This window comes from Gorilla gorilla, chromosome 4, assembly GCF_029281585.2.
Source record: "Gorilla gorilla gorilla isolate KB3781 chromosome 4, NHGRI_mGorGor1-v2.1_pri, whole genome shotgun sequence".
In the NCBI taxonomy this organism is placed as follows: Eukaryota; Metazoa; Chordata; class Mammalia; order Primates; family Hominidae; genus Gorilla; species Gorilla gorilla.
Window position 1 is genome coordinate 31765127 of NC_073228.2, and position 15077 is coordinate 31780203.

General features: G+C 39.2%; 1 protein-coding gene and 1 non-coding gene across 14 annotated transcripts in view; both read left to right on the plus strand.

The window, feature by feature from the left end:
• USP32 (ubiquitin specific peptidase 32) overlaps nucleotides 1–15077 on the plus strand; it is a 243622-nt gene that overhangs the window by 179990 nt on the left and 48555 nt on the right. For all 13 annotated transcript variants that reach the window (XM_055386674.2, XM_055386678.2, XM_055386676.2 and 10 more), the window contains 2 exons: nucleotides 4744–4846; nucleotides 14799–14991. In XM_055386674.2, coding sequence (XP_055242649.1) covers nucleotides 4744–4846; nucleotides 14799–14991 — 296 coding nt within the window. The remainder of the gene's footprint in view (nucleotides 1–4743; nucleotides 4847–14798; nucleotides 14992–15077) is intronic.
• On the plus strand, nucleotides 9333–9464 carry LOC115934860 (small Cajal body-specific RNA 20). The gene has a single exon (XR_004070599.1).

Here is a 15077-nt window from a genome sequence, read left to right on the forward strand (position 1 = left end):
CTAAACAGTCTGGGGCTACCAGAAAAGCTACTGCAAGATGCTCAGCTATGTTATACTTAACTCAGAATTTACCCAGGATGGAAAGGCAGGGGCATTCGTCAGAAGTTCTGTAAGGCAAATGAGCCAGCCACCTAGTCACCTGGGGTAAAATATTTTAATTGAGGCATATAATAGAATGCTGAAAGTCTTGGGGGTGGTGGGAACTTGAAAGTTTCCTTGGGAAATTAAGGTACCCAAAAGCACACTGTACACTGGGTAATTTAGAAGGCTTTGCACATGACAACAACAAGATACACACTCAGAAAAGACCTTATAAGACCCGTAAACTTTCACCTCTGGCTGAGCTTCTAGACTAAGGGTATACAGGTAGTGAAGGCTAAGGCATAGTTGTAAACCATTGTAGGAATGCCCCAGCACAGCGCCATTCTGCAAAGACATTAGTGGTTTTTGTCTTTGTCTCTCTGTCTTTTGTCTCTCTCTCTCTCTCTCCCTTTTTTCTCTTTCTCTTCCTCTCTCTCCCTCCCTCTCTCTTTTCTTCTCTCCCTCTCCCCACTTCTGCCATTCTAGGAAATCACTGTCAAAATACTAGCTCTTCGAACACAAGTGAAATGAAGACTTAAGAAACTACACATAACAAGGAAGACAGACTTTATAAAAATATTTTAGAAAAGTGACTAAACAAACAACTATAGCAGTCAGTGAAAGCAAACCCTGAGGTGGAGGGAAATATTTCTAGAGTTACTATTAATGCTCAAAATGTTGTTTTCAACAAAAAATTGCAGAAACAAGAAAGTGTGGTCCATTCACAGAGGAAATTAATAGAAATTCTCTTTGAGGAAGCACAGACATTGGACTTAGTAGACAAACATTTAAAATCGATTATCTTAAATATGTTCAAAGAGCTAATGGAGGTGATGGACAACAAACTAAAGGAAACCAGGAGAATTGGCTGGGCGTGGTGGCCCACGCCTGTAATCCCAGCACTTTGGGAGGCCAAGGCGGGCAGATAATTTGAGGTCAGGAGTTTGAGACCAGCCTGGCCAACATGGTAAAACCCCGTCTCTACTAAAAAATATACAAAAATTAGCCAGGCCTGGTGGCAGGCTCCTGTAATCCCAACTACTTGGAAGGTTGAGGCAGGAGAATCCCTTGAACCTGGGAGGCGGAGGTTGTAATAATCTGAGATTGTGCCACTTGCACTCCAGCCTGGGTGACAGAGCGAGACTCCATCTCAAAAACTAATAAATAAAGAAAGAAAGAAATGAAACCAGGAGAATGATATATGTACAAATAGAGTATCAATAAAGAGAAAGTATAAAAAGGAACCAAACAGGTTTTGGAGCTGAAAACTACAATAACTGAAATGAGAAATCTATTAGAGGGGTTCTCCATCAGATTTGAGCAGGCAGAAGAATGAGTCAGAGAAGTTAAATAAAAGTCCATTGAAATTATTGACTGAGGAGCAGAAAGAAAACAGAATGACGAAAAATGAACAGAACGTAAGATACCATAGAACAACATCATATGTGTCAACATAAGAATCTTAGGAAAGGAGAGAGAAGGAAAGGGCAGAATATTTGAAGAAATAATTGTCCTAAACTTCTTAAGACATGAACCTATGCGTTCAAAAAGCTCATTGGACTTAAAGAAAGATAAACAAAGTGATCCACACTGAGAAGCATTATAATGAAACTGTATTTTACAAAGCCAAGAACAAAGAGAGAATCTTGAAAGCAAAAGAGAAGCTGTTTGTCCCATACAATGGATCATCAATAAAATTAATAGCATGTTTCTCATCAGAAAGCATGGAATCCAGAAGTGAGTGGGATGGTAATTTTTTTAAAGAACTGAAAGTGGGGGAAAAACTGTAACCAAGAACTCTATATCTAACAAAACTATTTCCTCAAAAATTATTTGAATTTTGCAGTGGAATGTTAGTTGTAGCACCAAAAGCATGAGCAACCAAAGAAAAACTACTGCATTTCATGAAAATTTGAAAGGTTTTTGTTTGTTTTATTTTTGTGTTTTGAGACAGTCTCACACAGGCTGGAGTGCAGTGGCACCATCACAGCTCACTGCAACCTCAAACTCCCTCCCGCCTCAGCTTCGTGAGTAGCTGGGACCACAGGCGTGCACCACCACAACCAGCTATTTTTTTTTTTTTTTGAGATGGAGTCTCGCTCTGTTGCCCAGGCTGGAGTGCAATGGCATGATCTCGACTCACTGCAAACTCTGCCTCCCGGGTTCAAGCGATTCTCCTGCCTCAGCCTCCCAAGTAGCTGGGATTATAGGTGCCCACCACTACACCAGCTAATTTTTTTGTATTTTTAGTAGAGACGGGGTTTCACCATGTTAGTCAGGCAGGTCTCGAACTCCTGACCTCAGGTGATCTGCCTGCCTCAGCCTCCCAAAGTGCTGGGATTATAGGCATGAGGCACTGCGCCCAGCTAATTTTTGTATTTTTTGTAGAGATGAGGGTTTGCCATGTTGCCCAGGCTGGTCTTGAACTCCTGGGCTCAAGCGATTCGCCTGCCTCAGCCTCCCAAAGTGCTGAGATTACAGGTGTGAGCCACTGTACCTGGCAAAACTTAAAACTTTTATACATCAAGAGATATTATCTTTAAAACCGAAAAAACCTATAGAATGGGAGATAATATTTTAGAAACATACATCCAATAAGGGTCTACTAACTAGAATACATAAAGAACTCCTACAGCTTAACAACAAAAAGCAAACAACCCAATTTAAAAATAGACACCTAAAAATGGACTTGAATACATGTTTCTCCAGATGTTCAGTGATCATCAAGCACATGAAAAGATGCTCAACGTAATTAGTCATTAGGGAAATGCAAGTCAAAACAATGAAATTCTACTTCTCAATAAGTATTAGAATTTTTAGAATGGAAGGTTTTGGCAAGTAGGGAAATTAGGGACTCTCATATATTGCTGGTAGAAATGTAAAATGGTGCAATCACTGTGGAAAACAGTTTGGCAGTTCCTCAGCAAGAATTTCCATGTACCAGCAATTCTACTTCTAAATATATACCAGAATAATTGAAAACAGGTACTCAAATACTTGAACACAACTTTCATAGTACCACTATTCACAATAGCCAAAAGGTAGAAACAGTCTATACATCCATCAGTGGATGAATGGTTAAACAAGATGTAGTATATACACACCATGGAATATTATTCAACCATAAAAAGGAATAAAGTACTGATACATACTACAACATGGTTGGACCTCACAAACATGTTAAATGAAGGAAGCCAGACATAAAAGGTCATATGTTGAATCATCCCATTTACATGAAATATCCAGAACAGGCAAGTCAATAGGTCCAGACAGCAGACTGGTGGTTGTTAAGGTCTGGGTGAAGTGAGTAATGGGGAATAACTATTTAATGGATGACTTTTTAATTGAGGTATATCAGAATGTTTTGAAACTTAGTAAGAGGTGGTCACACAGCATTTTGTATGTACTAAATGCCATTGAATTGTATGATTTAAAATAATTTCATATTATGCCATTTTCACCTCAAAAAAATAAATAGTTTTTGGTTGGGCACAGTGGCTCATGTCTGTAATCCCAACACTTTTGGGAGTTCAAGACCAGCCTGGGTGACATAGTGAGACCTTGTCTCTAGTTAAAAAAAAAAAAAAAAAATAGCTGGGCATAGCAGCGCACACCTATAATCCCAGATACTTGAGAGGCTGGGGCAGGAGGATTGCTTGAGCCCAGGAGGTCAAGGCTGCAGCGAGCTGAGATTGCACCACTGCACTCCAGCCTGGGCTAGAGTGAGATTCTGTAGATAGATAGATAGATAGATAGATAGATAGATAGATAGATAGATAGATAGATAGAGTAGATTTTTTTTTATAATCACAGTGTAACAGTGTTTCACACCCACTAGAATTGCTGATGGGAATGTTAAATGGACAGCCACTTTGGAAATTGACTTGCCAGTTTCAAATGTTCTTTAGGTGTTGGATGGATAAACAAAATGTAATATATACATACAGTGGAATACTATTCAGTAATAAAGCACAACCAACTGATATCTGCCACAATAATAGATGAACCACAAAAACACGCAAAGTCAAAGAGGCCAAATTTTTAAAAGGCCATGTGTTTTATCATTTTATTTATATGAGTAGTTGAGAAAAGACAAATCTGTAAGAGACAAAACATAGATTAGTGGTTTCCTGTTGCTGAGGGTGGTAATAGGAATTGACCAAAAATGGCTACAGCAGTCTTTTTGGATTAATTGAAATGTTTTAAATGTTCTCAAACTGATTGTGGTGTTGGTTGCACATATCTGTAAAGTTATCAAAATCACTGAGTTGTACACTTAAAATAGGTAAGTTTTATATTTATGTAAATTATTCCTCAATAAGGCTGTTTTGAAGAACATCATTGGTTACATGAACATTCTGCAAAAAATGTAATTAATTAATTAATTAATTGGAAACACCAGTTGTTTTTCTAATTTTTTTAATTTTTAAGTTTTTCCCAGAATCTTTTCCTGAAGTAATTATTCTTGATACTGCCCTATGACTCTTGAAATTGGTTTATCAATAGAAACAGTGTTGTTTTACTAATTGGGTTTTGGCAGTCTCTCCTAATTACATCTAAATGTTTCGCGGTTTTTCTTATAAAACTTCTAATGATAATTTTTGTGCGTCGCCACCTATTTCACACTTTATTTGATCTATTTAATTTCTTTTGTACGTACAGAGGATGGTTAGAACGAGAGAGCAGGTATGGTCTGCAACCAGGACACAACTGGTTTATCATCTCCATGCAGTGGTGGCAACAGTGGAAAGAATATGTCAAATACGTGAGTTAGATTCCTGTCTATTTACATTTTTCACAGGATTTTCAGCTCCGTGAGACTTCCAGCCAATAATAAAATGCTATGACTACCAGCCAATAATAAAATGCTCCAACTTAAATAAAGATTCGAAGGGAAAGGAAATGAGTGTTTATATGATACTTGCTATGATCTAGGCTTTGTGATTACACTTCCACATACATTTCTTCCCTTGTAACAACCCTAAAAAAAGATAATATTGGGTACGGGGGTACCTGCATATGTCACATACATCACATCTCATTTATTTCTCGCACCACCCTTGTGAGGAAGATAATATTATACCCATTTTACCTGTGGGGAACCTGGTGCTGAAAGAAAAAGTAACCTGAATGTCATGATCAGGGTGGAAGATCTGGGATCAAACCGAAGGACTGACTTTAAAGCTTATATTCTCTCAACTACATCATTTACATTGTTCTTTATTTTACCTTTTCCATTAAAATGGAATTTTTTTCAGAACTAGAAAATTGAAAAGAATAATGCCAAGAATCAAGTATTTGCCTTCTTGGAGAGCCAACTGATATATACACTCATTGCCAAATGATCACTAACGAAAATTCTAATCATTTGATTCCTATTTGCCTGTATTTCTTCTGTCACTGCTTATTATCAGAATATTGGTAGTTACATACTTTTTACATTATCTATCTCATCATTCTTTCTCATCCTTTTTCCATTTTGCAGAGTTTATTAATGTGTTTTCACATGTAAAATATATTAATTAGGAAACACGGACTTTGGTGTCTCTGAAGGAATAAAAAGTAGGCAAATGACTTCCTGGACCTTGTAGGTAGATAATGATGGTATGTGTAGGTAGAAAATGAGAGTATTGGGATACAGCATCAGTCATTATTTTGAAATACTTTTTTGGTTTTTATATTTGTAGTTTGGCCTTAGAATGAGTGGTTGTTAATGTTTTAATGAGTATAGACTCAAAGAATAACCTAGTTTTGTCTTGGATGTATTACGTTTTGTTTTCCGTAGGAACACAATAGAGATCTTAGTCTTAGCAGCATGTCCCTTATAAACAGACTGAACTGCACTGAGAAGAACATGAACCTGGTTTATTGTTGCCTACCATAGTCCTTTTGTGCACTAAAGAAATTTGGGGAGGGTAGTAAGGGAGAGGTATACATGGGAGAATCTACATATTCCCTTCTCCACTCTGGCATTTGATATTATTTTCTAGCATGCGTCTGTCAAATGCAAACTTTAAAATTTACTTAAGAATGAAGTCTGGCTGGGCCTGTAATCTCAGGACTTTGAAACGCCCCGATAGGGGGATCACCTGAGCCTAGGAATTCAAGACCAGCCTGGACAACATAGTGAGACTCCATCTCTACAAAAAAAAAATTTTTTTTTTTTCTCTGAGACGGAGTCTTGCTTTTGTCGCCCAGGCTGGAGTGCAGTGGCGCGATCTCGGCTCACTGCAAGCTCTGCCTCCCGGGTTCACGCCATTCTTCTGCCTCAGCCTCCCGAGTAGCTGGGACTACAGGCACGTGCCACCACGCCCGGCTAATTTTTTTTTTTTGTATTTTTAGTAGAGATGGGGCTTCACTGTGTTAGCCAGGATGGTCTCAATCTCCTGACCTCGTGATCTGCCCTCTTCGGCCTCCCGAAGTGCTGGGATTACAGGCGTGAACCACCACTCCCGGTCCAAAAAAATTTTTTTTTAAATTAGTCATGCTTGAGCCGGGTGTGGTGGCTCACGCCTGTAATCCCAGCACTTTGGGAGGCCAAGGTGGGCGGATCACGAGGTCGGGAGATCGAGACCATCCTGGCTAACATGGTGAAACCCCGTCTCTACTGAAAATACAACAAATTAGCCGGGCGTGGTGGCAGGCGCCTATGGTCCCAGCTACTTGGGAGGGTGAGGCAGGAGAAAGGCGTGAACCCGGGAGGCGGAGCTTGCAGTGAGCCGAGATCGCGTCACTGCACTCCAGCCTGGGCGACAGAGCAAGCAAGATTCAGTCTCAAAAAAAAAAAAAAATTAGTCATGCTTGGTAGTGTGCGCCTGTAGTCCCAGCTACTTGGGAGGCTGAGGTGGGAGGATTGCTTGAGCCTGATAGGTCAAGACTGCAGTGAGCCATGATCACACCACTACACTCCAGTTTGGGTGACAGAGCAAGACCCTGTCTCATAAAATAAATGAATAAATAAAGGCAAACTTAGAGTTACAATAAACCTGGGAGGAGAGGAGTATGGCTTTATATGGAGAGAAAGAGGCAGAGTATGGGAATTCATTCAATAAGATGGGGAAAAATGTAAGTGGAGTAACAGCAGTACTTTCTGAAAATACATATTAATTAGAAAAGTGTTTTTACTAAATAAAGAGACAGGGAACTATGGCAACTTATTAATAAGGTGGGGGAAATGTAAGTTGACTAATAACAATCCTCTGAACATGTTTTAATTAGAAAAGTGTTCTTTTCTAAAAGTAAATGCAAATAACTGCACACTGACAGATTTTTTAAAAATGTTTTTAAACTGAATTCAAGTAACCTTTTTAAAAAAGTGACATTCTGGGCCTTGTTTCCTCCATGTGTAAAATTAGAGTAATAATAATAATCGCCCTCATAGTGTTACGAGGATTAAATGAGTTTGATGCATGTTAAGTGTTTTGTTGTTGTTGTTTGCTTGTTTGTTGAGACAGGATCTTCCTTTGTTGCCCAGGCTGGAGTGTAGTGGCACAATCATAGCTCACTACAGCCTCAACCTCATGGACTGAGGCAATTCTCCCACCTCCTGAGTAGCTGAGACTCCAGGCATGCACTACCACACCTGGCTAATTTTTTGATTTTCTGTAGAGATGGGGTCTCACTATGCTTGCCAGGCTAGTCTCGAATTCCTGGGCTCAAACGATTCTCCTGCCTTGGGCTCTCAGAGTGCTAGGATTACAGGCACCCAGACTCTTGTTAAGCATTTTAAAACAGTGTCTGGTACATAGTAAGTACTAAATAGGTAGCTATTATTATGAGAAACTTCAATAAGGTAATTGTAGTGAGCTTGGACTCTTGTCCCTTGCACTTGCTTTATGACCTTGAATAAATTACTACTTCTTGCTCTACCTCAGTTTTCACATATGAACAATGAGATTAATAGTAACATCTATTTAAGTAGGGATGTGAGAATTAAATGAGTTAATACATGTGAAGCACTTAGCCCAGTGCCTGGCAGATAGAAACTCTATATAAGGTTAAAGGTAATAATGGTGGTAGTAGTAGCAGTAGTTATATCAGGATTTAAATTTCTTCTTTCATGCCAGGCATGGTGGCTCATGCCTATTATCCCAGCACTTTGGGATGCCAAAGCAGGCAGATCACTTGAGGCTGGGAGTTCAACACCAACCTGCCCAACCTGGAGAAACCCCGTCTCTACTAAAAATACAAAAATTAGCCGGGTATGGTGGTGTATGCCTGTAATCCCAGCTACTCAGGAGGCTGAGACACAAGAATAGCTCGAACCTCGGAGGCAGAGGTTGTAGAGAGCCAAGATGATGCCACTGCACTCCAGCCTGGGCAACAGAATGAGACTGTATTTAAAAAAAAAAAAAAAAAATCAAATTTCTCTTTCCAGTCCATGCGGCCACTTTGACAAACGCCTTGTTTAAAAAAAAAAAAAAAAAAAAAAAATGGGCCAGGTGCAATGGCTCACACCTGCAATCCCAGCTCTTTGGGAGGCTGAGGCAGGCAGATCACTTGAGACCAGGAGTTCCAGACCAGTCTGGCCAACATGGTGAAACCCCGACTCTACTAAAAATATAAAAATTAGCCTGGCATGGTGGCGTGTGCCTGCAGTTCCAGCTACTTGGGAGGCTGAGGCAGGAGAATCGCTTAAACCCAAGAAGCAGAGGTTGCAGTGAGCCGAGATCATGCCACTGCACTCTATCCTGGATGACAGAGTGAGACTCCATCTCAAAAAAAAAAAAAGAAAAGAAAATTAGTGTTGACATGTCAGATAATTTCATCTTAGAGCTTCATCTGCCTACCTAAGATAGTACTTAGCTTTAATTTTTTCTCTTCATAAAATGACATATTTACTTACGAATATTAATAATTGTGAGGGTAGTATGTTTCAAATACTGGCAAGACTAAATGGAAAGATCAGAGACCAAGGGATCAGGAAAAATGAGCCATCCTTTCTTAGAAGTGGCTAACCCTAGATTTGCTGATTCACTGGAGCATGAATAATTTGATTGTGTCTCTGCTCATGGAATCTTACCAATCTTTCCCCGCTTTAATGTGTCAAGCTTTATTCTTCTATGTGTAATCTCCTAAAAATACGTAAATGGGGAAGAATGGTGAAATCTTTTCTATCATTATTACATTATATAATGTGTATCTTCCTTTTTGAGAACTATGAAGGAGCAGCTGTTACTATTCACATGCAGATTTTCCTATTTAGTTATCACATAACTTTAGAGCTAGAAGATACTTTAAATCACCTTTCGCGCCTCTCTCCCATGGGCTTTGGGGGGGTCCCTGTTCTCCTTAGCCAAGGCTGGAGGCCGAGAGCAGCCCTCGAGGATCGTCGTCAGGACTGCCACGAGTGGGGCAGCCTTGTTTTCCTGCCTCAGACATGTGTAGTTGAGTGGGAAATAAAAGGAATGAAACACCTCTCTTCTCTGAATTTACAAATGAAGCCTCTGAGGTCCTTAGGTTTTATAATTGCCCAAAGCTGTATCAGACAATTATTTTATTACTTTATCTAGCACTCTAGAGCTCAGTGTCCTGAGTCCTGCCTTAGTATCTAATCTGTTGCTCCATGCTGCCCTCTATTTTTCCAAAGCTAGCATTTCAGACTAGTGAAATATGAAATTGACATAACTGTTAATTAATTGATTCTTGTAACATACCTACGTACAGGGCATAAAAAGTAGTAGTATCATCAATAGAGAAAATGGTGAATCTTGACCCATATTTTAGAACACACAAACTATTTATACAACTCACAGGGAATCCTAAAATCTCAAAATAAAATTCTCTTATATTAAAATAAGTACCTAGTCCTTTTGTGAATTGTTGACTCAGAAAATGAGGACATTTCTCTCTACAGGTGAAACTTTACCTATTTAGAAATCTATCTTCTGAAAACCAGGATTCTAGGATAATTTTGAACAGTTCCAGACCCCTGAAGTCAATAAAAACAAAACATGATCCTTTGATGTTTTAGAAAAACAAAAATTTCCGCAAGCAGCCAGAAATGAACAGTCAAAAAAAGCTAGTGACTCAAAGATTCTGCAATATATAACTGTGATTGGTTTGTTCATCTTATAGAAGGAAAGTGGTAATAAGATTAATCGGATGAAAAGGTAGCTATTTCACTGAAAGCCAAGAAGGGTAGAAGGAACAAGAAAAATAAGCGTGTAGGAAGGGGAAGAAGGAACCTGAGTTGTGCTGACAGTTTCAGGCAGTGGAGAACAGTGAGAGCATCAGGTTCCTGTAATAGAAAAGAAAGCCAAAGACAATGAGAAGACAGACCAGTCTAGTTTGTTTGGAGCATTGGAAGAGAAGCAAAGAAAAGCCCATATTCTCCAAGTCTAAAGGTTATTACTCACTGTACCATGTTAAAAGCATGTGGTAGAACCGCAGTTGCTAGAGGCAAATGTTGCAATCTCTGAGAAGTTATTAGAATCATCCTGTTCACAAATTATTATAAAATTTAGCCTAGCAAATTTAATGCCTAGTAATATTTTTATTATCCTGTTTTCCTGCCAGTGATATGTATAGATTTAACCTATGGACTGAGCTGTTCAGAATGAGAAGCATTATTACAGGAATGGTTTCATTTACATTTTCTTTAGAAACATAGGCACCATGTAAGACTTTCAAACATGTTAAAACATTTAAGATACAATTCCAAATATTACTCCTTGAAATTCTCTTACATGCCCATCTTAGAGGAAAACTTGAAGAAAATTGTTTGCTCAAATAGATCCAATCTTCCTCAAAATATATTACTACAAATTTTTTAGAAAGTAATTTGTGGTCGGGCGCAGTGACTCACGCCTGTAACCCCAGCACTTTGGGAGGCCAAGGCAGGTGGATCACCTGAGGTCAGGGGTTCAAGACCAGCCTGGCCAACGTGGCGAAACCCTGTCTCCACCGGAAATACAAAAATTAGCCAGGCGCAGTGGTGTGTGCCTGTAATCCCAGCTACTCCAGAGGCTGAGGCAGGAGAATTGCTTGAACCCAGGAGGCAGAGGTTGCAGTGACCCAACACTGCACCACTGCACTCCAGCCTGGGCAACAAAGCGAGACTCCGTCTCAAAAAAAGAAGGAAAAAAAAGGTAATTTGTAATGCATCAACTTTATATAAATGGAATATAGAAGTGAGTATAAATTTATAAACGGATTACCTTGCTAAAAATGTGATGGTTATTGAAACATCATTTAAGATCACTTATAGCAAGACTAAAGTGATTTTTCTGGAGGAAAACAAAGTGACTTGGAAGACTTTAATTTTTCTCAAAGGTGGCGCTGTTACTCTTTCAAAATGGTTTTGCTGTCTGTCTTGCTCCGTCTTTATGGGCAAGAAGCAAATGACCTGAAAACTAATTAAAATCTAAATCTTCTTCTAAAACACAAGTTCCAGAGCAGGTAGCAGATTTAATAACAAGTCAATTTCTAAGCTCTTAACATCTGCAGCACATTATAAAAACAAATGCATGAGACTATAATCCTCACTAGGGCAATAGTTATTAATTCTGGCTGCATATGTAGTGAGATCACATAGAGAACTTTAAAAAGGAAAAAATGCCTTTGGCCGGGTGACTCATGCCTATAATCCTAGCACTTTGGGAGGGCAAGGCAGGAGGATTGTTTGGATCCTCCAGGAGTTTGAGACCAGTCTGGGTAACATATTGAGACCCCATCTCTATGAAAACTTTAAAAATTAGTTGGGCATGGTGATGCATGCCTGTGGTCCTAGCTGAGGTGGAAGGGTCACTTGAGCTCAGGAGTTCAAGGGTATAGTGAGCTATAGGCAACTGAGAAAGACCCTGTATAAAAAAAAGAGCCTTTGCTATACTCCAGACTAAAAAAGTCAAAAAGCATAAGTGAAAAAAAAAAAGTTGAATTGATTTAAATAATAAGGCATTTATGTTTATGGAAAATTTTCTTTTGAAACCTAATTTAACCAGGTGAGGTGGCTCACACCTGTAATCCCACCACTTTGGGTGACTGAGGCAGGAGGATTACCTGAGGCTAGAGTTTGAGACCAGCCTGGGCAATACAGTAAGACTCCATTTCTACCAAAAAAAACAAACAAACAAAAAAAAAAAACAAAGAGTCTCACTCTGTTGCTCTGGCTGGAGTGCAGTGGCATGATCTCAACTCACTTCAACCTCCACCCCCTGGGTTGAGGCCATCCTCCCACCTCAGCCTCTCAAGTTACTGGGGACTAAGGGTGCACACCACCATGCCCCACTATTTTTTTTTTAATATTTTTTTGTAAAGACGGGATCTATCCACGTTGCTCAGGCTGGTCTCCAACTCTCCTGAGCTCAAGTGATCCAGCCACCTTGGCTCCCAAAGTGCAGGGATTACAGACATGAGCCACCATCCCTGGCCCAAACTTGTTTTAATTAAAAAAAAAAAAAAAAAAAAAAAAAGAAAGAAACCTAATTTAAATGTCATGTATTTTGTGTTGGTATGAATTCCGTATTAGAAAAGCTGTGAGCAGCTTGATATTATCTTTAAGAAAATTAACACTTAGGACTAATTTATACTTCTTTTTTGACATAGATCATTTTGGTTCTACTGTCTTGTCTACAGGATTTTGATTTCTAGGCCAGGCACAGTGGGTCACGCCTGTAATCCCAGCACGCTGGGAGGCCAAGGCAGGTGGATCACTTGTGTTCAGGAGTTCGAGGCCAGCATGGTGAAACCCCATCTCTACTAAAAATACATAAATTAGCTGTGTGTGGTGGCAGGTGCCTGTAGTTCCAGCTACTCAGGAGGCTGAGGCAGGAGAATCATTTGAAGCTAGAGGCGGAGGTTGCTGTGAGCCGAGACCGCACCACTGACCTCCAGCCTGGGCGACAGAGCTTAACTCTGTCTCAAAAAAAAAAAAAAGAATTTTGACTACTTTGGTGAACCATCTAAATTTTAAAAATTGATGGTCCAAAATGCATATGTAATATAGATTCCTACTTCTTAATCATTTTTTTAAACTATGGTCACCATTTTTCTCATATAATGCCATACAGTTAACTTACATAAATAATTATGCCATTTTTACTTAAAATTTAAAAAAATTTTTTGGCTACTCAAGTGAAGCAGTGGTAACAGACAAGGAACAAAGAAATTTATAACTGGTTGTGATTAATTAGTTATGTAATCATATTTTCAAAGGAAACTTTACATCACTACTTTAAGTAGAAAACTTGTGTCCACTGGGCACAGTGGCTCACGCCTTTAATCCTAGCCCTTTGGGAGGCCCAGGCAGGAGTATTGCTTGAGGCCGGGAGTTCAAGACTGACCTAGCCAACATAGCGAGACCCTGTCTCAAAAAAAAAAAAAAAAGGAAAACTGATTGGGCATGGTGGCTCACGCCTGTAATTCCAGCACTTTGGGAGGCCCAGGCAGGCAGATAACCTGAGGTCAGGAATTCAAGACCAGCCTGGCCAGTATGGTGAAACCCTATCTCTATGAAAAATACAAAAATTATCTGGGCTTGGTGGCATGCGCCTGTAATTCCAGTTACTCGGGAGGCTGAGGCAGGAGAATCTCCTGAACCTGGGAGGTGGAGGTTGCAGTGACCCGAGATCGCGCCACTGCACTCTAGCCTGGGTGACAGAGTAAGACTCCATCTCAAAAAAAAAAAAAAAGAAAAAAAGAAAAAAAAGAAAAGAAAACTAGTGTCGCTTGCCAGAAATAGAAGGCAATAATATTATTAAATTCCAGCTAATAGCGTTGCCTTTTGAAGACTCTGCTATTTAGGACAATCTAACATTTCATATTTTCTCTATTTCTCTCTTTGTTAAAAAGAGAAATAGAGAAAATATGAAATGTTAGATTAGCATATTAGCACTATATAAACAATACAATGTTTGGTGAAAGAAAAAAATATGATTGATTTTTTTTTTTTTTTTTGAGACAGAGTCTCACTCTGTTGCCTAGGCTGGAGTACAGTGGCGCAATCTCAGCTTACTGCAACCTCCCGGGTTCAAGTGATTCTCTTGCCTCAGCCTCCCGAGTAGCTGGGATTACAGGAGCCCTCCACCACCCCCAGCTAGTTTTTGTATTTTTAGTAGAGATGGGATTTCACCATTTTGGCCAGGCTGGTCTTGAACTCCTGACCTCAAGTGATCCGTCTGCCTCGGTCTCCCAAAGTGCTGGGATTAAAGGTGTGTTCAGTTATTGTAGAAGGTCACATAGCTATAAGTCATAGCATTGCCCTTCACTCTATGTACATACACCACTCATCTTTTACATATATACATATTTTCAGTCATAAGAACTAAAACACAGTTATTGCTAAATGATGGAATCTGAGTACATGTGATATTTTCTTCATGTTTTCTATATTTTCTACATTGACCATGTAATCTTTAATAATAAAAAAATTATATACATTGATGTACTATGGGAAATAAGGAAGAAAAGAAAAAAATGTAAACTTTATTTACTTTTAATGTTAAAAAAACAGCTGCCAACAGAATAGAGTGTAAATTACTTTATGTGGCACAAAATCCTTCACAGTCTGTTTTGTCTACCTTGCCAATTGTATCTGTATACATACTTTTCCTCCTGAAAGAGATTAAAATATAGCTATGTATTAGAATGTTTTTAAATGTCTGTGGCCAACCACAGGAGACTTAAAAAAATAGATAATTGTGAGATTTGTTTCTGAAGACTACACAGTTGTCAGATTATTAAACTTTGCTTCTTCTTCTCTGATTTCCTGATTTTAGGATGCCAACCCTGTGGTAATTGAGCCATCATCTGTTTTGAATGGAGGAAAATACTCATTTGGAACTGCAGCCCATCCTATGGAGCAGGTCGAAGATAGAATTGGAAGCAGCCTCAGTTATGTGAATACTACAGAAGAGAAATTTTCAGACAACATTTCTACTGCATCTGAAGCCTCAGAAACTGCTGGCAGCGGTAAATATGACCTATTCCCCTGAGGTTTATTGGTTTATTCCCCATGGATAGGTCTTTCTTTTCTTTTCTTTTTTTTTTTTTGAGAC